This window comes from Epinephelus moara, chromosome 5 (genome assembly GCF_006386435.1).
Source record: "Epinephelus moara isolate mb chromosome 5, YSFRI_EMoa_1.0, whole genome shotgun sequence".
Taxonomy (NCBI): domain Eukaryota; kingdom Metazoa; phylum Chordata; class Actinopteri; order Perciformes; family Serranidae; genus Epinephelus; species Epinephelus moara.
The window spans coordinates 13963628-13986736 of NC_065510.1; the positions used below are offsets into that span (position 1 = coordinate 13963628).

At 42.3% G+C, this 23109-nt stretch overlaps 1 protein-coding gene across 1 annotated transcript; it reads left to right on the forward strand.

Annotated features, from left to right (window-relative positions):
* The first annotated feature begins 1544 nt into the window (after positions 1-1544).
* On the forward strand, positions 1545-20683 carry LOC126390979 (insulin-like growth factor-binding protein 4). Its single transcript, XM_050045522.1, has 4 exons — positions 1545-2594; positions 12740-12903; positions 14317-14442; positions 17702-20683. The coding sequence occupies exons 1-4, from the start codon at positions 2237-2239 to the stop codon at positions 17837-17839; spliced, it is 786 nt and encodes a 261-aa protein (XP_049901479.1). The 5' UTR covers positions 1545-2236; the 3' UTR covers positions 17840-20683.
* The last annotated feature ends 2426 nt before the right edge of the window (positions 20684-23109 follow it).

A 23109-nucleotide genomic window follows, 5' to 3' on the forward strand; every position in this document is an offset into this window, starting at 1 on the left:
CCCCTCACAGGCTTAAAGAGTCCCGAAAACTAATAATAATAATTAAAAGACAATGGTTGAAACACGTAAACACATCTGTTGTAGCTCTGTTTGTCTGTTTCAAAGATTGTTGAACTATGTGACTACAGTCACACACACTCAGCAGCAAACATCTACAAAACAAAATTACCAACCACTGCTAACCTCTGAGTAACATCCTGAATGCTCCCCCTGCACCCCCCAAACACGCACACACACACTTTATTGTGCAATCCAGTATTGTATAATGACAACAATAAATCCTTGAATCCTTGAAACACACTCACAGTAAAACACCTCATAAATGACACGTAATCTAACTGTTGGCTCTCTTGCAGAACCAGCGAGCAACTCCACCAACTACTAACTGCTTTAGTACATTGTTATTACAGTCAGTCGAGCTATTTACTCCAAACTGACCAGATGTACTTTTTCTTTTAAGTATTCAACTTGCGAAGCAGAAAGTGGCACAATCACAGCAAGGCCACTGATATCTTGATTAATTCCTGATCATATACTGAGCAGGGACGGATGAGGAATCTGGGTGCCGTGTAACTAACAACACACGCTGCGGCACCCACCTGAGTGGTGCACGGCCTTGTAAGGCTTGGCTCCGGCCCATGGCCCGCCTATGGCAACCAGCTACCAGGCGGAGGAAAAAAGCTGAAAGAAAGCACACTCACAAAGGCATTACAATACATGCTGGGTTTCCATGGCAAAACGGAGGCAAAGGAACACAAGAAAAAAAAAAAAAAAAGAGAGAGAGAGACGTCGACCAATAAAAGCCATGATTCAAAACCTTTAAGGCTGAGTGCAGGGCATATCTGCACACACGGGCAAACAAGAACAAAGTAACAAGCTGATTTACAGACTCTTTCATGATCAGAAACACACACATGTATAATAAACTGTCCCGCTTTGCAGCGTTGTTAAAACTTATCCTGCGATCCCACTGGTGGGAGGCTTTTTTAGGACCGGTGGGGGCAGGGCGGCAGAGACGAGGGGGGGGTTAGACTGTCCATTTGCCTTTTATAGCTGCCCACTCCAGTTAGTAGCAAGAGAGAGAAAGAGCGATCTGGGGGCAGACATAATGAGGGGGGGGCAGCAGCACAGACTGGACTGACCCCTGTACGCACACGTACGCAAACACACACTGAGACCTTGGTGACGGAGCAGGCATGACGTTGTTTTGTTGTTTGAACAATGTTTCATCCTGGAGGCATAAACATGTGTGTGCGGGGCATTTGGGGTTGATTAAAGTGGGACAGCACTGATGTGTTCTCTGTTACTTAGTGCTCCTACGGACCCAAATGTTTCATCAGTGCAAATCAATAGAACGAGTGATTGTCACATGCAATAAGCATGACTGAAAAGAATAATAACAAGAGGGTGGGAGAGAAAAAGTGTAATCTGTGTGTGAACAAGTGAGAGGGCGATTCAGCGTTTTTTGTTTTTTTCTGCATGCACTCAGGATTGAGAAAGGACAAGTGAGGGAGACAGTATATAAGCTTGTGAGTCTGAGTAGGAGAGAGCTAGAGAGTAAGACAGAGGGAGAGAGCTTTAGCCTGGCTTTTCTCTGCTGTGCCTTTCAGCTCCTCTCTCACTGTAGAAAGAGGCGTGTCCATGGACCAGTATAAAGTCCAAGGAGAGCCACTCGTGTTGAGCCATTCTCAGGAGCGAGTCCTTTACACTGCACACCAGCAAGAGGAGGAAATTGCAGCTGTTACTTAAAACGCTGCCTTCTGATGACCTGCTTTGTGTTTGGACACTTGTAGACCAGATTTTTTGGGGTTTCATGAGACGGCGGGCGAGCCTCTGGACTCAAACTTGAAGAGAGAGCAAGACTCACCTGAACACAGTGGTGGATATCCTTCCTGCAACTGTTCATTCCAACACAACAAAAAGTAGTTCTTATCACCACTACATTCGCCAGCCGAGCAGATCACGAGCAGGCTCCAATTTCTGCGCTGTGAAATTGAATCAGAGGAACCGAGAGGCAATACAGGAGAGGCATTGTATCCCTGCAATTGAAACACTAACCAGCTGACAATATCAAAGACCATCCTGGACAAAGCGCTCCTCTCAGACCTCCCTTGTTTGCTCTAAAATCTGCTGTTGAAGTAGAAAGTCATCAAAAGCTGCACAACACTCAGAGGAGAGGGAAGCAAAGGGGAGCATACACGAGGGCAAAGGATTGCGTGCAGGTGCCGGGGCTGCCATGGTGCGTGGAGGTGGCGTGGCAGTAGCTCCGTCCTGCTGGAGCCTTTGGGCATTTGGCGCCCTGTCGCTGGTGGCACTGTGCTTGTCGGACCAGGCCATCCGCTGCCCGGTGTGCTCTGAGGAGAGGTTGGCCAGCTGCCGTCTGCCGGAGGGCTGCGAGGAGACGGTGAGGGAGCCGGGCTGCGGCTGCTGCCCCACCTGTGCCCTGGCAAAAGGGGCTCACTGTGGCGTCTACTCGCCCCGCTGTGGCACGGGCCTCCGCTGCTACCCGCCGCGTGGCGTGGAGAGGCCACTGCACTCGCTGATGCACGGCCAGGGGGTGTGCACTGATGAGAGAGAGGTGGAGGAGAACTCAGGTGAGAGCGAAGGGGTCAGAGTCTGTGTGTGAACTGATGGCAAATACACTTCTTTACAATGGGCACTTCTTCCTTTCAGTAATTGTCAACGACAATTAGGCTCACAGCACCAAAGCCTTTACAACACATTTGATATCTGCAAATGTCTTTGTCAAGATGCTCTCATAGTAGAACATGTAAAGCTGACCCGGTCTGTCCAAACCTGGACTGGCGTCTCTGCGTCCCCCTCGCTCTGTGGACCCACGGCCGAGCAGACCAGAATATTTTCTGTCTCCGCTCGCTGGGCCTTACCTGAGCCGGGCAGGGTCAGAGTTGGGGGGTGTGACAATGTGCTGCTTGTTTACCCTAATCTCGGCTAAGCCCTGAACCAGAGCATGCACACACACCAGCTCCTCACGCATGGCCTGATGGGAGAGCGCACACAGTCCCTCTGCTGTCTTGCGGCGGCTCGCTGTGAAAGGGGCCCTGCTGTAAGACGCAGAGCAGGCTTCAGAGAGGAGAGCGCTGTGGTGATAGCTGAGGTGGGCGTGTGTGCATGTGAGTGTGTGTGTGAGGGGTTTCTGCTGTGTATGTCTGCCGCATGTGTCTGCACTCAGCAAGTTAGCCGCCTGTCTCAGTGCAGGAAACATGCATTTGGTTAATGCAGATGGTGACACTAAAAATTCCCTTTCCCAGCAACTCTTGGGTGTGCAATTACCATGCCTGCGTTAAACTGAGATCCTGCAGGTAGTCTAGCAGTGCAGGGAGTGAAATAAAATGCATTGTGGTGGTACTGGGAATGTGAGAGTGTGCGTGTGTGTGTGTGGTGGGGGGGAAGTGAATATGTGTGTGTGTTTGTAATGGGAGGAGGTAATAAAAGCTGCTGTATGAAATGACTGTAATGGAGTGTGGCCAGTCTGGGGCTATTAGAGCTCTCTGCAATCAGTAATTCACTTGGTGCTCTTTCATGGACGCCCCCATTCCTCCTCCTCCTGCTGTTGCTGCAGATATTCAACTCCTCTTCTACTGTCGATCACACTCTTTTGGGACGGCTTCTTATTCTCCTCTTTGTTGCTGCATTCCTTTTGCAAAGAACAAAGTCTGTTTCCACTTTCACACAGTGGGATGTCTAATACTGGATGTCTTATCTGCAGATCCAGTTCCAGTTCACTGCTTTGACGTTAACTTCTTTATACTGATGAAACAGCCTTCCTCTGCTCCCCACAAAGGGAGTGGTGTTGATTTCCATTATGCCATATGAGACAATTGTTATAATGTGTCGCAGACAAGGTGGTTCTTTCATTTGTTCCAGATTATCAGCTAACTGGCCTGGCGTTGCTTCCACTGAGCCTAGGCTCCCAGACAGTTACTGGTAATGGTAGTAGACTATCTGCTAGCGCCAGAACACCAAAGATTTGGATGAACTTAACCAATATAAAACTCCCAGGACTCTCATCTTCGCTGCAGCATCTGTTTCCCCTGGCCCTGGGTGCAACCCCCCACCCCCCCAACAACAAGCCTTCGAGCGCATCGCCCACCGCGTCCAGCTCCTTCATGAGGATGAGCTCATCGGCACTCTTGCTGCCAGAGCTGAAATGAGAGCCTTCTGCTCTCTGTGCAGGGCCAGCATAGGTTAGGCCGGCACATAGCATGACTAAATGGAATCAGAAAGAAGAGGAAAGCTGTTCAGAGCATGATAAAAACGGAGGGCTGTCTCAGCTTGGCCCGGCTCCGGCCGTCCACACCAGTTTATGTTGCAGAATGTACTCCCTGAACATTATTCCTGCTCTTTGATGCTGCGTGTGTCCGATCTACTGGCCCGGAACTGGGTTATAGTGCACTGGGGAGTCTCAGGTCCTTTCTCTGGGGCGGGGCGGCAGTAGATGGAAGATTTTTTGGAAAGTTCCTAAGTTTTGCTTTTGGTGTTCTGTAATCTGAGTGCGGAGTTCTGTTTGCCTCCACACTCCTTCTCACCCCTGGAGTCTGTCATAACAAAGCGGGGAAGCTCTGCCCAATAAATCTCACTGTAAATCAATTCTTCTGGGCAGCAGCTCAGATCCGCCGTATAAGAATGTTCAATGTAAACTATGGCAGCAGAGAGACAATCAGAGAGGCATGGGGGAGAGGCGAAGAGCAACTCCAGTCACAAGCAGGAGATTTCCTTTGTGGCGCATTCACCGTACTTATGCATTATTAAACAAGGGGGTGCATCTCCTGAATACATGTCTGACACTGCCCCACTCCTAGCAACAGTGAACATGCTAGATAAAAATAGAAGAGGGTTTTTAAAAACCAAGAGAATTCATAATGAAAAGGACCCAGGGAGAGAGGCAGATCTCGACAGCCCGTTGAAGGGAATTTAGGGTGTTGAGGCTAATGGTTACAGCTCAGCATTTAAATACTGCAACATAACACTTTTATCACAAAGATTTACGCTGCCTCGTGATTGTAACTTTAATCTAGGCACTGCCAATGACAGAAGAAGCTAAGTAAAGATAATTCAGGAAATCAGGCTGGCAAGAGTAATGAGCTATCAGACAATTTTCTTTGGTCCAAAACTGAGTATTTCTCTCAAAAAATGTATCAACCTTAAGGCTATTCTTGAACCAAATTTCCATAGCAACAACAAGCACTACCCTGCATCTTATGTCAAGGTCTAAGACAGCTTTAGTGCATCCTAATATCCCATTCTTAGAAACCCTCTCTATCTTAATACTTAGAATAAATCATCATGCGTGTGTTGGCATATGCTCCCGCATTCCTGCCGAGCCTGCCCCGGAGTCGTATTCAAATGCTTCCCTCGGACAGTGAAACGGATATTATTTACAAACTGATACAGATGTCAGATATAAAAAGTCTCACACCAACAGGCACCGAAGGAGTTGCATGAATGAAGCTGTCGATGGAGCCCGGCTCTGTCCAACTACGCCCAATTTACTGTGACGCACGCAGGTCTTTATGAAAGCAGCATGCTAACCTAGATTTTCCTTTCTCCCACAAGCGAGGACTCCTCAGCACGTTTTGGGAGCTGCGATGAGACGTGGATGTATTTTTGGGGGTGCTACACGAGGATTTTCCCAAAGCCTCTTTAAGCAGATGTCCCTTAATGTTGTGTATTTGCTTTCTTTGGGTTGTGCAGCACATTTGTACAGCTGGGGCTCTCGTGCAGGAGTAAATGTGATTAGCCCCCTTCCAGTGTTGGAGCTGAGAGACACATAAACAATCCAACATTGTGCTGGCCATGAAAAAGGCCTCGTCTGAGGAGGACAGCGAATCCTCAAGAGCTGAGATTTGATCCTGTTAATTCAGCAATAAAAACACCGCAGCGATCTGCAAGTCAAATCTGGATAAATTGTTGTTTTTAATAATAAATGTACTCTCTGAGCTCTGGTTATTCAAGCCTTTTATAAAGATTAAATATTGTAATAGCTACTAATATCCAAGATAGTACAGCTCCTCACTGGCCCGTAGAAATACCGTAGCATATATTTCATCTCCTTGCACTGATTCTGTACATATATTAAAAAAAGAATCCACTCAAAATTAAGTTAATGATGTAACTCAAAATAGTTTGACCTAATTCACTTCAGCTGCAAGTTTCTCTCTATTCATAGATCTATTCATCGCATGCAGTTGTAGTAGTTTGAGCATATCAACAGGTGATGTATAGCTGAGATCATCCCACTCACAGATCTGCAAGCAAATAAATCTACAAAACAAGCGGTGATGGAGTCCGGCTGACGGAGTTCTGTCCCCGAGGTTAAAGATGATATATAACAGCTCAGTTCAGGTTATATTGTGGGATAAGTGGCACAAATTCTGATGTCTTTCAACATTTGTTCTATCTAGATGAAAAACAGGATCGCTTCCTTAAAACAGATGAAACTATGAATCTCAGGAGAGGCGGCGAATGTGGGAAAAACCTCATGCTGCACTAAAGTTCCCAAAACACATTTTATCTTCATCATGCAGTACAATGTTTTGATCCAAAAGATTTTTGTCAGGATAAAGAATAATGTTTATTCTGATGGAGATCCATCTGGAAGAGTCTCTGTTATATCCTTTATTCATATTCTTTCTCTCTGATCCACACCTGCGTGCGTGTGTGTGTGTGTGTGTGTGTGTGTGTTATATATCTGGCTTATTGCGGACAATAACAGTTTCAAGCCTTAGACTGAAATACTGCACACTTCTTCAAAGTAAAGGCAAACAAATTGTTTTCTTAAATGAAAATGAATAAACTGTGAGACAGCTGCCTTGGCTAAGAGTGATGGTAGTTTTATTTTTGGCGTCGGTTTCTGTGAACTCTACAGCGCCAATAATAAGCTGAATATTCTCCTCAATAGAATCAATAATATCACTGAAATGAAAAAAGGATTTGTGCAGTTTGGGACTGAGAGTAGGCACGTGGATGTTTAATCATTTTCATATTTGCACTCCCTAATTATTTTCTGGGTAAATCATGACTAAATCAAACGGGACATTAAACTGCTGCTACTCTGCTCTCTTTGGAATCAAACTCACAAACACGTCGTATTTCTTGATGTCTGTTTTGACTTCAGTTGGATGGGATGTGGCCAAAGCAGCATCAGGCAGAGCACCAGCAGGTTTCCTTTTCACAAAGGCAACCTTTGTGATTCAGCATTGATTTAACTTTCTATCTTTCCTTTGACAAATGACACTACAAAGAGTCCTAAAATTTCCATTGGCCTTCTCACAGCACATGCTGGTAGTGTTCTTACGATTGCACTCGACATAAACTCTGATGATTAACTGATTCAAAGAAATCTTCTGCCTGGAAATGAGGATCCAGTGTTGACTGAAGAGAACAGTTTCTTGGTAGTAAGCCTAGTTGACTTTTGAGCTTGCTGCCAAACTGTTAAAAAAACAAGTGCATTTTGGAGGAGTACTCTCTCCACAGAGTACTCATTTTTCAAGAGATTAGTTGCTGTCAATACAGTATAATATATCCTATCTAGCGTCATGGAGAACCACAACACTACACACAGTGTTTTTCTGTGTCTTGTAAAATTGTGAATTTGAAATTCACATTTTAAGCCACTTGAAGCGAGTTTAATGGACTGACAGTAAGTAAATCAGGCTAATCCCATTGTTTGTAAAACATAAATGAATAACATGGCAGGACAGGAATGACCTGAAGGGAAATGATGCCTGCACACTGAGCAGTGGCTCTTCACTGCACTGAACAATGAGGATGAATTAAATGCAGAACAACACAAATAACATATATATATATGAAATAAATAAAATTTACTGTAAATAGCTGCCGTACCATTGCTCTGCTGTCATTTCTCTCTCCTTTGTATTTTGTATTTCTGATCTTTGGAGTAATTTAACACAAAGCTTAGAAGCAGCGCTTTACTGCCCCTTGTGGTTAAAAGTTTTCAGTGTGTTTGGTTGCAAATATATTATGGTACACCTATAACTACATAAGCTGCACCTGTAACCACACCCAACAATGATGCCACTGAGTGCGAGGACTGCACGATATAGAATAAGTAAATAAATAAAACTGCGATTCTTTTAACAGATAAAACGACTGCGACATGAGTCCCGACTTTAGTGGGAAAGTTAATTTTTGCATTTAACTTCAACTGAAAAAAATATGAAAATAATGATGAAGTAATTTTTGGAATATAATTTGTAGGCCGGAACATTTCTGTGGCACCACATTGCTTCATTTATGGTTGTGTGATGTGAGACATTTTACCTGTAGCAAAAAAATTGCAGCTCCCTCAATTTGGATTTTGCAATTGGCCTAGGTGCAAATTTTGATAATATCTAGATTTGTGCAGCCCTACTGTGGATTGACACACCCGAAAGTACATTCACTGCAGCAAAATAATACGTTTTAACCACTAGAAGCCAGCTATCCTTTACAATACATTTTTAAAGAACTTCAACCAAAATATTTACTGGGTTGTAGGGAAGGTAATATATCAATATTATATGGATATCATGATATGAGATTAGACGTGTTTGACAGCTTAGATTTTGGATATCGTCATATCTAACGTCATGTCCTCGTTTTAAAGGTTGCATTACAGTAAAGTGATGTAATTTTTCGAACTTAGACTGTTCTAGCTGTTCTGTTATTTGTCTTAATACACTGAGCCCTCATATCCACATTACTTAATATTATTTATCAAAAATCTTATTGTGTAAATACTAGGGCTGCCACTAACGATTATTTTCATTGTCGACTAATCTGTCGATTATTTCTTCGATTAGTCGACTAATCATTTCATCGAAAAATGTGTTAAAATGTTGAAAAATGTCGGTCTGTCTCGCCCAAACCCCAAAATTACATCATCTAATGTCTTGTTTCGTACTCACGCCAAAGGGTTTTAGTTCACTGTCATGGGAGAGTGTGTAAAGCTGCCGATATCTGAACGTAAGAAGCTGCAGTAAGAGTATTTTGGGGAACTTTTATAGTACTTTTCTATGAAAAATGACTCAAACCGATTGTTGGCTACGAAAATAGTCACCAATTATTTTAATAGTCGATTAGTCATCGATTAGTCGACTAATCGTGGCAGCCCTAGTAAATACTGTGTGAAAGCAGCAGTAGTCAATCCTACAATAACGCCCCAATACAGATGTTGAAGTATTTGCAGAGTTTTCTCAGTATCACTCAGCCCCACTGAGTAGGGACATTTTACAGCTGAAAAATCTGCACTCTGACACGTCCTCAAATTTCTTGGTACTTATCAGCCATATCATACACCAATACAGATATGAGCTAATATTTGCTGGTACATCAGCCGGCTTTCTGCTCTGTAAGGAAGTTACTCAGCAGCTCCTCTCAGTGCTTCCTAACTTGAATGTAAAGGCTTACTTATCTACCTCGCTTCATGACTGCTGCAGCTATCCTCAGTGATGAATCTGTATTGAACAGAACACAAATACAGTTGTTCCTTTTGAAAGGGTGCATCTAAGGTTTTTGTACAAATGCCTCACATAGTGGACTCTCTTTTGGCTTAGATCCAAGATCTAAGCTCGTGGAAGAATAAACTATAGGAAAGTACTCTGCCAATCTCGCTGAGCGTAACTAAATATTTATTCAAGGAGGATATTTGTCTTTGGGGTTTACAAGTTCAGCCTCAAAGCCACAAACAGTGGAATTTGAAATCTGACGAGCCCTTCACTTCCTAAAGTCACTGTTCTGCAAAGAGAGGACAAATATTTAAACAGAAGACGACCTCTCATAACGTACATTAGATGATGTAACTGCAATGAACTTGTGAATGTGTGTTTGTTTAAAGGATTGTTCCTGCCAGACTGCTCTTTTTATCCCGTTATGAATGATGCTCACACGTCGGCTGGACAGTGCGACGAATACATTTGCAAGTGCGGCAGCTGATATGAGACAACAAATACTTGATTGAGCAAGCAATGCTGTTTGTTGTGTAATAGATTTTGAATTTGTCAGCTACGTGCTAACATAATGGAGCTTTGTGTTCACCGTACTGTATCGATCAGTGCTGTATCACTGTGATTAACAGCACTGGCTAATGACCTCATACTAGGGTATTCAAATAAGAAAAAGATTTTATGAATGAATCCGATCATGTATTTAATCTGCTAATTATCAGACAAGTAGTGGTCTTTATTTCTATAACAGGTCTTGGCTTAATTTGGGCTTATTACAACGTATAAAAAGACAGGTGAAGGCCGCTCCTGATTCTGAGTATAACTACAGTATGTTTACTCAAGATCTTTCTTTATCTTTGCTGTGCACCTGTGACTGGCAATGCACTGCAGAGTATCAGCTCTAGGGCTGATAATGCACTGCAGGAATTATATTTCCAAAGCCAAGAGCTGCTGATCCAAATCAAATGAAACCACACAGAGAAGTGGCAACTTCCTCCATAGAAAACAGCAGTGGTAGCAAACAGGACATGCCACCCCTGACCCACTTCTAAATCACTTTGGCTCGCCCTGTGAAAAAAAAAAGCGTGGAATCGGAAAAGTGTGAACTAGCGAAAGAAGAGAAAGAACAACTTGGAACAAAGGAAACAGCTGAAACCCTGTTGGCTCTTGTGGAAAAAAGTGCTGATGAGCGGGCCTTAACAGCAACAAGACTAAAAATACAAACAGCCAAGAGACACTTCCCCCCCAGACAGGCCGAGCCAAGCAACATGACTGTCTATGAAGTTTAGAGAAACATGGCCGGCTTCAAACTCCTGTCACTGAGCTGCAAAAAAAAAAAATCTAGTCATCACTGGAAAATGGCTCAGGATCAGTATCCTCAATGCAGCAGGGCCAGGACTTGCTCAAGAACAAGTCCTGCAAAGAAAAGCTTTTACTGGTTTGGATTGTGTGTATGTATGCTTTCATGCATTGTAGAATAGACCTGAGAAAAGGCTGCACATTGCACAAGATCAAGGGGTTACTGAGCCACCTTCATTGTCTCCTTGCCAACAGCAATTAACTGAATGCCTGGCAGTGACCTTAGATATTAACCAGAGCTCAGATCTGGTTCAATGATCAGAGCGAGAACAGCTTCAAAACGGTAAAACCGCAGTTTGAAGTACTTTGATTCCAGTGCCAATCTGTAAAATGCCATGGGTTATGAGCAGAAAGCAAAAGACTCTGCCAAGTCTTGCAAGCCACAGGTGAAAAAGCAGCATGCATGTACACACAGAAAGTCACACACAACCCTTATCCCTTATTTTGCCCATCTTGTGCCCCCCAGCCACCAACCAGTGCGTGCGCGCGCACACACACACACACACACACACACACACACACACAGTGAAGCACACAGTTGTGCCCACTTGTGACAGTGCAAATACCTTCTAACAACCTCCATCTGGCCCAGAGAGAGGTTGTTGTGGAGGGGTGGAGAATGAACAGGGAGGGGGGCATTTCCTGAGGAAGCAGCTGGCTGCCTGCAGGGCCACAGAACTGCAGAATTATAGGGATGCAAAGGTGAATGTGGCACAGACCACAATGTACAGAGGGTGGCAGAACAGGGGTGGTATCATTTAAAAAGCCTCAGAGCTCGTGGCATGGCCGTGGTGCAGCAGTTGAAAAGCACCAGGGCGAGAGCTGAGGTACACATTACCCCCCAGAGCGGGAACACGGCTCCTCTGTGTCCTTGAGGTTAACCTGGCCTCATTTTTAGCCTACATCTCACCATGTTCAGCTGTATGGGATGTTATGCAGAAGGACAAGGAGGAAAGGCAGTAAAGCTCCTGCTCTATATCTGACACCAGATAGTCATTAAAATAATGGACGTTACTCTAAAATATGCTCATATCGTGAAAACGTGGTATTATGATGCACTAACGATCATGTCTTATAGAAGCCATACAAATGTTTTTCACAAACTGTTATTCAAATACTTCTGACATTGCAATGTCCACCTTGTTGTCAAATTTAAACGGTCAGTTCACCCGAAAAATACATATATTTCCTCTTACCTGTAGTGCTGTTTATCAATCTAGATTGTTTTGGTGTGAGTTGCAGAGTGTCGGAGATATCAGCTGTAGAGATGTCTGCCTTCTCTGTGATATTATGGAAATAGATGGCACTCAGGAAAAACTCAACAGCATTGTCTCTTTCTAGGAATCATGAGCTCAAGATAATCCACAGTTTCATGTAGGGACTATTTTCTTTCTACTGAACTACACCTGCCAACCGTAACACTGCACAGAAGGAAGCGTGCATCTACTCATGGACAAAAGCGCAAGATATCAACATTAACAGTATCATCCCTGAGCTGTCACATTAGCTAGCTCAGTGGTTGTAGGTTACCTAAGAGTAGATGCATGCTTCCTTCTGGGTTGGCGATATAGCTGGCGGGTGTAGTTTGGTAGACAGAAAATAGCTCCGACATGAAACTGCTCACAACAAGGTCTGTGGATTCTCTTGAGTAACCAGGTCATGATTTCTGGAAAGAGACACTGCTGTTCAGTTTTTCAAATGTATTTTATTGGCGCTTTGAGCACCACAAGCCGAGTGCCATTAAGTTCAATTATATTGGAGAGAAGGCAGACATCTCTACAGCTGATATCTCCAACACTCTGCAACTCACTCCAAAACAATCTTGACTGCTAAACAGCACAGGTAAGAGTTTTTTTTTGTTTTTGGAGTGAACAGTCCCTTTAAGAAACTGTCTCTTATTCCTTGTTCCTTAGCAATGGAGAGGCAGGATGAGATCATCCCTGAGCACCCAAACAACAGCAATATCCGGTGCAGTCCACAGGACAAGCGCTGCATACAGAAGACCCTGGCCCGACACCCTCCAAAATCCACAAATCAGAGGAGCAACACCGCCAGGGAGGAGACCAAGGCGGCGCTGGTGAGAGAAACAATCCTCTGACATCTTATCAGTTTCACAGAGAAGTCTGCAGCACATGCCTCAAAACCCCAGCAGGTGTTTCACATTAAGGCTTTATAGTTCCAAAGCCACAAGCGTAACAGTGAGGTTATAAATGTACAAATTAGTTATTTACAGACCGTAACCTTTAATTGCGGTCTTGCGAAATAAAGTACAGGTGTACACTGACATTAACGTGCAATTTGCTTTTTTAACATTGGCAAGAGCAGGATAATAACATCCCCATTAATCAGTAACAGGTTGGTTTTGACCACATTTTAGTACATTCATTTAACACAGGAATGTGTGACATGAATGCACAGCAATGCCACAGCCTCCCACCTATAGATTTTTTATGCTTTTAAAGACTTTCTGGGAATGCAGTTGGACTGGCTGTGCAGACTGATCTGCCAGAATGATGCACTCACATGCAGTCATTAGTTGACTTGTGGTTTCAATGCAACCGACCCTTAGCACTATTTGCAATTACATCTGCATGCACAAACAATAAAAGCAACCCAACTGCCAGGAAAGGAAAACAAACCCCGGATTTGTTACATTTGCATGTTATTATGTAGTAGATATGTTGAAACTTTCTGTTTCAACAATGCAGTGGTTAATGCGTGGTTAGGTGTAGGCACAGAAACCACTTGGTCATGGCCAGGAATACATCATGTTTGGGCTTAAAGACGCAGTTTTGGTGGTACAATCCACGCTGGAAACACAGCAATCTCTTGATAAAAAACAACCACTTTTGGTGGCACTATCCTCACTGACAGGTCACTGCAAAATGCCCACGTTTGGTGCATGAAAACATGCACGCAACACAGCGATGACTTGCTAAAACAATGCAAGTTTTGTTGTTTGTTGGTCTCGAGCAGTGGTCTGCAGCTTGGTTAACATCTCGCCTAGGTGACACGCTATCCACCATCCCCTCCACTTCCTGATGACTGTCAGCTCATATACTATGTCACTTTATAAGCACTGATGTGACAAATGTAAAACAGTGCAAATGTAACACATTTGTGGTTTGCAGAAAAGTACAATGACAACATTTCCTTCTAGCAACTGGGCGGATGTTAGGGTGTTGACATTTCTTTGTGTCAAATTAAAACCTGTGTGATGTTCACTTTAGCTGTCACCCCACACCAACACTTTGACTTCAATAAATAAATTCCAATGGCAAAAGTTCTGATTCCCGAAACACTGACGGTGAGAAAATAAAGTTGGGAATCCAAAAACAATACCTATTCGCCTGGTGGCGAATCTTAGATTTTACTTAAACTTTCTCTCTCTTCTGAAAAGCTACGTCGAGATGGACATGTCTATATACATCTATGTCTGCAGCTCTGCTGATGTGTATAAACACCAAGTCAAAAACGATTTCTCCTACAGGCTCCATGTCGTGCTGAGCTACAGAGAGCGTTGGACAGATTAGCATCAAATACACGCACACACGATGATCTCTTCACGATTCCCATACCCAACTGTGACAAGAACGGAGATTTCCACGCCAAACAGGTCTGTGATGTCAAGCACACACTCGTTATGAGCTTCATTGATTTACTGAGCTATTTGGCCATGTGTACTGGTGAACTGTGAATCTGTATTATCATGCCAATAGAAATAAAAATGCCTATCTTTAAACTGTTTCCTTCAAACTACATCAGCAATCTGTGGGCCAAAACACAAAACATGCCTGCAGCCGATGAAATGTGGTCTTACTAGTTCAAGATCAACACAAAAGTGTCTCCAAGCAGACTGTCATGGCGATGCCAAGACTTTATTTTTCTAGGCTCACATGAAAACTGATTTCTCTTTCAGGAATCAAGGGTTGAACCGCGTGTGTAACGTGGTTTCCCCTAAACCAATAACCACTTTATTGCTGTGATGGATGCAATTAGCTTTTGGATGCAGTTGCTTTTTGTTACTCTGCCTTTGCAAGATTGGGCAACTATGCAGATAAGACTGAGAGAATCAGAGAACATAAATACACAGATAAGACTGCTCTGACTCATACTTGCAATCAAAGCTGCAGCAGACGCAGAGTCAGTGATAAAAGGAAAAGCTCTGCTAAGGCACCAGTCATCAAAAGTCTGAGTTATGTTGATTGTGTAACATAGTTAAAGTATCTCTGCCTGCTCACATTCACAGGCATCTGTTTACTGTTTAACTAAAACTGCAACGTGATAAAACCCTATTGGGCAGTAAAACACATGTCGTAAGGGACAACTGGCAATCATTTTATGGCAGGGTTGCTCTGAGATTGTTAACTGGTCTTGGAGGCTTTGTGAGACTCTAAATCAATACAGAAACATACAAAATCACCCAATAAGTTTTGTATTACAGGAATTGTTAATAGTTCACAGAATCTAATGGGCTGTAACTCAAATCATTTATTTACTGGAAATTCCTCTCACGGTTTGTTAGAGGCGACTTTAACTGCCAGCTGGATGTAGCTTTCCTTAATACATGATTCTGTTTTGGGGTATATATTATACAGTATATATTTTTTTACAATTCACCAGCTTTGTTTGACCATTTATGAAGAACAAAGCCAAGTGCTGCAAAACAATGAAAACATCTTTAAAGGCTTAAAGTCAGGTCTGACATCATCTTGGAAGGTTATGGCCCTGCTGACGGAGCACTGACAGCTCTTTCAAGACAAAAAACTAGTCTGTAACCTCTTATCTAGTGCTTAGTTTCATATAAACCTGCGTTCATTGATTCTTCAGGGCAACGCAACAAGCTATAAACACAACACAAACACAACGGCAAATTAACACCTCAAACAAGCGAGTTACAACCAGTTACCTATCCAGCAAGGATGAAGCAACATTAGCCAGGGTTTGACACTGACCATAGCCTGATGGCCCGTGGCCACAAGAAGTCACGGTGTGGCCACCAAATATCACCTGTAGGTGGCACCCCTGTGGCCATTAAGGTCTCTCTTAAGAATGAGACCAGAGGTGTGTTTCAAATCACATACTTCCGTTAGTATACTTCTATGTAGTATATACTGTGCGCACTATGTACTCATTGGCGTAGTACACAAATTTCAACAGGGTAGTGTTGTCTCAAACCAAACACGGCCGTTGTGCACTCAGCGGAAATGACGACCGCAAATTAGCTAGTTAGCAAACTAGCATTAGCATTCACGTTATCGTTCGCGGTACCAAATCATTACAGACTGCTAAATTAACCCAATAAACAACAGTATAGTGGTGCTTAGTGCAAACACACATGTATTTGTACAATGCAGCGACATTCACGGTCGCACAGTCCTCGGCCGCTATTTCCAGTTTGAAAAGTGGCCCCTCCCCTTCCGCTACGTAGCCAAATGGCGAGTGTCCATAGTTCCAAACTCAACTTCTTGACCATTTTGAGTGCACCACCCGGGTACTCATAGTGCAATGCATTTTTCCATACTTCTCGGTGTGAACGCACTTTTGCACTCAAAATAGTAAGTGTAAGTACAGAAGTACGTGAATTGAGACACTAAATAAAGGCTAAATAAGAAAACAAAAATCCCCATCCTGCAAACCTTTGCCAATGCAACTTCACAGTTACATACTAGGAAAACAGTACTTGTCACCGGCTAGCTACCAATATGTCAGGGCAGCTTAAGTGTGGATTTACCAAGCCTACTCACACTGCTAATGTGATCCTTATGAAAAATAGACAACCAAACACTAAAAGACTGTGAGATAATATATGTAAAGAAGGCGGTGTTAAGGTGTTTTAAATTGTCTTTCCCATATTGTTTTCATGTAAGTTTACATTCGGGCCACCCAAGATGTACTTTAGCCACCAAATTAAGGGGCTTGGTGGACTGGTGGTCCAATGCTTCACAATATTAGCATCTATCCCTTATCAGCATTTATTGAGAGTTGTGTTTGTATCCACCTGGCAAGTTTAAGTCCAGTATTCACTGTCTTTTAGCTCAGTTTTGATCCCCACCAACTTCTGAGGGAAGTATCTGTCTTTTCAGCTGCTTCATGCTGCACTTTGTTCTCAAATGGCACTGGAATCTGTTGAAAACTGCAGCTGAAAAGAATGTTGAAAGTGGACCAAAGCAGTAAAGTTGCGGGCAGTGAAACAAAATGATCAATTTAAGGAAATGCTACAAAGCTCAGTGAAGTTTACAGTCGAGAAAGAGGGAAAACTACCTTTTTAACCCCTTTGGATCACATCCTGGACATTTTGTGCACCAGTTTAACAATATATTCCTTCATATTCATAAGTCAAGATCCAGTTATATAATACGAAACAAAATATGATGCATGCTTGAACGCTAATACCAACCAATTTCAACCAATAATATCATGATATCCACCCATCAATCAATCTGTAACTTTCAGCCACGAAGAGCTTGGAAAAAGTTTGTTAGCTATCAACAGCACATGTCAAAATATCGTGGTTACGAGTCCACTGGCTAGAATTTTTTCACTTTGAGTAAAGTGGTATCTGTGACAGCTCCAGATTATGCACAAGGCATTTTACAGTGGACTGCTTCAGCAATTAACGTTACATGGAGTATACAATGGGCTTTGGCTGGCTGTTTTGACACGACCACTTTTCAACAATCAAATCAAATTCCTCCCAACATTATATCCCATCCGCCTATCCTGGTAAACTTGGAAATACATCACTATATTAAAACTTGAAATGCCGTTTCACCTGGACTTTAAGGGAAGCTGATTTGGTGATAAGTGCCTGTGAGTTTATCATTATGAGCAACACTTACTACAATATTCTATGTATCTTTTTCTGCCCACAGTGTCATCCTGCACGTGACGGCCAGCGGGGAAAGTGCTGGTGTGTGGATCAGAAGACCGGCCTGAGGCTGCCGGGTCCGCTGGAGCTGCGAGGGGATCTGGACTGCCACCAGTTAATGACTGCTACCCTGAGGGATTGAGGAGTGGAGTGGCAGTGGGGGGTGCAGGACCAGCTGAAGTCTACTGGTGCTTATTAGTAGAACTACACGAGGAAAAGGACTTTGCTCTAAAGCCTCACTTCACCTGAGGCCAATGGTACTTGAGCCTGCGCAACAAAAAAGGAAACCATTGAATTGAGTTCTTTTGCTATTTTGTTTCTGTGTGTGAGAGTATGTGATCTCTGAGTCTTTTGAGCACTTGTTGTGTATTGTTTCTACGATGTGAACTTAAGACCGTTAGTCTTTAGACACATGCGCTTTAAAGTTACAGGTGGCAGAAAAAAACCTTCCAATAACAGTCGTAGTTGTGATCTTTGTTAGAGCGCGAAATGTGTCGTTTTCTCAAGTCTAACTTAAGTAGAGTTGAAAAGTAAGAAAATGCATTGACCCCACCAGATAATCAGACCTGAGATACAACAGTTGTTGTTTATAATATTCTCTCTGGAGCACTAGATCAGTTGGAATCGCTGCATCAGGACAATCCAGACAGATGATCAATTAAAGGATCATGTACTAGTTTTTTCACACAATTTGTGTAATTGGTTGTAAAGTGTGGCTCTTATTTGACTGTCCCATATGTCGTAAACCCCACCCATCTGGTAAGTAGGTTAAAACAAACACGAGTCTAGTTCAGCGACGACACAAGAGCAGCAATAAAAGATGGGATGAGAACAACAAATACATAAAAAAAAGAAACGGGAAACAAAGGAGTGCAACAATCCCCCGCCTTGAGTTACCAAATGATAAGCCATAGCTTTTCACAACATCAAGACCAAAGTGAAAAGTGAGATTAGTTTGAACAACTGTATCTCTGAAAGGCCAGAGTAGATTTGCTTCATCACCCCGTGGTTAACTCTGCTTCCTCTCTTTGCCGACGAGCTCTCTCTAGCATCGTGGTCCAGAGGGACTGGCAGCGTAGCAGGGCTAGAAACTCTGTACACTGCTGATAGGATAATCTTATTTCTCCAGCTGGTGCTAAGATGCCAGTGTGACTTTCATGTTTGTATGAATATGCTTCAACATACAGGATTTCTCTCCAAACAGACTGCTTGGCAGAACTTTGGTGGTGCTATATACTGATTGTGCCAAAATACAAGACAAAAAAAATGGCTTCTGCACTTTTTGGGCATTGTTTAGGATTGGAACAGAAGACTGGGATTTTCAGGAAGTGGAGCAATTAGCATCAGCAAGTGTGAGGATCACCTAAATGTGTGACCATCTGCACTAGCTACTGGCAATGGCTGCTTTCCATGTGTGTATTCAATGTTATTGTTAAAACATAAAAGGAACATCCCACATTGGTGCTGCACTATCACTGCAGCTAACTGGCTGAATGTTTTATTGGCCAGCGTTGAACACTGCAGGCGTGATGTGTCTTAAATATACAAGCAGAGTGTAATAAGCTCCTGGCAGCATAGCAACACCTAGTTAACATGAAGCTATGAATGGAGGGGTGTAGCAGTAAAGATAGCTTAATGATTATGTGGAAACCAGAGTTTCCTCTGTCAACCTGACAGCGATAGTTCTCAGTTTTCATATCGTCTGTGGGGCATCACACTACTAATTAAAGGAGTGTATTACCAGTGCAAAAGACATAGCTACTCATCTGATATTTTAGATACTGTAGGCGAGACTGGTAATATTCTTATAGCAATTTGATTGTACTGGTGGTGTGTATTTATGAGTTCAGGTGAGAGCAGCAGGTTTAAGCTAATGCTGGTGTTTGTCACCAGCAGATATGGACAGCCTGCTCAATCTGTCCCATGGGAGACTATGGTTATTATTAACTCAAGCACAAATTCATGTTGTGTAGATGGACAATGATTATTAGTGACACAGAACGACATAAATTTTAGCCTAACAAATCATCTGTGTGTAGATTACGGTGCAGTAACATCAGATATGTCAAAAATAAAGTAGATTAGAATGAGACAGATATTCACAGCTACTGTCACACAATTAATTTTTAGTTCTTTGTTGGTTTTTGTCTCCACCTTCAATTTTACCTCAATGTCAGGTAAGCTTTAAATAGGACTATTTGAGCACAACACACCAGAGGTGTGGACTTGAGTCACATGACTTGGACTCAAGTCACAAATTTGATGACTTTGGACTCAACTTGACAAAATCAAAAAAGACCTGCAGTTCAACTTGGACTTTTACACCAGTGACTCCTGACTTCACTTGGACTTGAGCCATCTGACTTGAAAATACTTGATAACTACCCCCAAGCCTAAAGATAAAAATATGTTATTCAAAAAGTGTGCAACGAATCAATTAATTTCCCTTAATTTCCTGAATCAACTAACATTTACGCAAATCATTCCCAACAAGCTGACACTTAATTCCCTAGATGTGCTTTGTTTAAACCAATCAAACAGCATCAAATCAAATTGCAGGACAGAACCAGGAAAAACTTCCAAGAAACTTGTTTTAATAAATAAATGTAAAATGTAATAGCTTTCAAAATGTAACATGACTTGTTTAGGACTAAATACTCAAAGTTTAGGACTTGGCACCTGACTTGGGGCTTGAGCTCAAAGACTTGAGACTTAATTGTGACTTACAAAACAATGACTTGGTCCCACCTGTGCAACACACTAAAGGGAGGTTCATTCAGCTCCACACAAAAAATAAAAAGTGCCATGAAACCCATTATTATTATCATTATTATTATTATTATTATTATTATTATTATTATTGTTACTAGTATTATGCATTTTTTGCACATTTTTCCACATTGAATTTGGTCTATTTTGTTCCCTAAAAAGCAGTAGTACACATATATAAATTGTGGGTCAGAGAAAAATAAAAACCTCTAATTTTGTTGCCTCTCTCATTTGATTATTGTGCAAGGTAAAGGTAGTAAACCATGACCTTTAGGTGTAAAAAGTAGTTTTTCTCCGACAATAATCTCAATGCAGCTAACTGTGGACAGCTGATATGGGCCAGCCGATTCCCAGAATTAATCTGACAAATGTTTTCCCTTATTTCTCTAATGTATCATCAGACGGCACTTAGGGGTGTGAGGGTAAAATACTTCATTATTTGTGCACAGAAAAACTTGGAGGGTGTGTTTAAGTGCACTTTGTCTTCTGACATTTTGCAACAAAACTCCCTTAAGTAATTGGAATAAAAATCTTTGAAAGAATAATCAGTTTTCTGTAGATGCACACCCTATATGATTCATCATAACAACCTATTCAATCAAAAAATTATCTGAGGTAACTTCTAGTTTTGTCTCTGTGTTGGCCTAGATATTCTGTCGTATCAGTCAGAAATCCCAGTCACTGACAGGACTACATACTACGAGGAGTTTAATCACTGAAACCAGTTGTAAATTTGCTGGAGACAGTGTATTGCCACTCCACTTTTAATGGTCACTAAAGAAGAAATGTTTCCAAAGGTAGATCACCAGAACACAGACGTGGTATGGGTGGAGAGTCATAGCTACAGCTTAAATATGTCAGAAACCAAATATCCTAAAACTCATTCCAAAGACTACAGGCAAAGTATCTGGAGACACCAATACTCGTACAGTGAACTGCATGCACACAAAAAAAGTTCCAGCAAATCCTATTTTATCATTCATCAACTAATGAAGTGTAACTAAACACATTCAGACACATTTGTTTTTGTTTATTGTAATCTGTGAGAGAGATGGCAAAGGGTAATGGCTTTGACTTTGTAAAAGGCCTTCTAACTACATAAACGGTGTATTTAAGCTATAGTATGTTGCTTGATCTCTAACTTTGCTGTACTGAACTGTAATTGCATTTCTCGAGAATAGACTGTTCCTGTTTGCCTTTGATATTATCTATTAATGTGTAGAAGATATAAAGTAACGTTTGCATGCATACAATTGGACTGGGGTTGGAAAGAGCGGAGGTTTGTGTATCTTGTCCAGAAGAGGACCGTTATACTAAAACACTGAAGTGATCAAAGAACTGAAATATAGAGTTTCAACCAATTAAAATGATCAGTCACATTGTAAATGTTTACCTGATGACAATGTACACATTGTAATACATCAATTAAAACACTTTAGAAACAATAATGTTTCTGTTATCATTAGTAGCAGTTGTAATATTAGTATTAGTGGTGGTATTGTGAGATTTTTTTTATGCCATATAGGAGTATGGAAATGTCATGCTGCAACTATGTTTTATAATAAAGTTGTGCTGACATAAATAATGATTGGAAAACTTATTCCAATGCTTGTATCACATAGACAAAATATCAAACATACAGATAAATTAAGAACGAACTAGTACATTAAGATGAACTAGTCACTGGTAAATGCAACAATTTTGTTGCTGCTGCCTTTTTTCAAAGGTTTCAGTTAATGTTCAAAGATATTTATACACTTAACAGATATATTAATGTCAAATTTTGGTGAGAAAAAAATCCAGTGAGCACTTCTTCTTTTCCAAGATAATCCATCCACCTGACAGGTGTTGCAAATCAAGATGCAGATTAAACAGCATCATTACCACTCAGATGTGCCTTGGAATAATCACAATTAAAGGCCACTCTAAAATTTGAACACACAACACAATGTGTCAGATTCCCCAAGTTTTGAGGGGGCGTGCCATTGGCATGCTGACTGCAGGAATGTCCACCAGAGCTGCCCATTAACTGAGTGTTAATTTTTTACTACCATACACCATCAACAACGTACTCTCTGTGACTTTGGCAGTACATCCAAAAGGCCTCACAACCGCACAAGTCGGTTACAATGACAAACTGGTGTCAGGTCAAGACCTTGTTGAGGTGGACGAGCATGCAGATGAGCTTCCCTGAAACAGTTTCTGACACTTTGTGCAGAAATTCTTCAGTTGTGCAAACCAACTGTTGCATCAGCTGTTCTGAGTGTCTGGTCTCAGACGATCTTGCAGGTGAAGATGCCGGAAGTGCAGGACCTAAGCTGGTGTAACTACATGTGGTCTGTGGTTGTGAGGCCATGGACTGCCCAACTGACTGACACAACGTTGGAGATGGCTTACAGTATTGAAATGTACATTCAGTTCCCAGATGGTGGCCAGGTGGGTCAACGACCCACATTGTGACCTTCACGACTCTGAAACTAAGAGTTCACGTGACCCCTACGACTCTGCAAGGGTTCCCACCCACACAGGTTTTATAGCCTGCAACTTCATACCAGTCATTTAGAGTTGAAGAAGCTTCTTGGATGAGAGGCGAATCAGCATCTTGATGTCACACCTGTCAGGTGGATGGATTGTCTTGGAAAA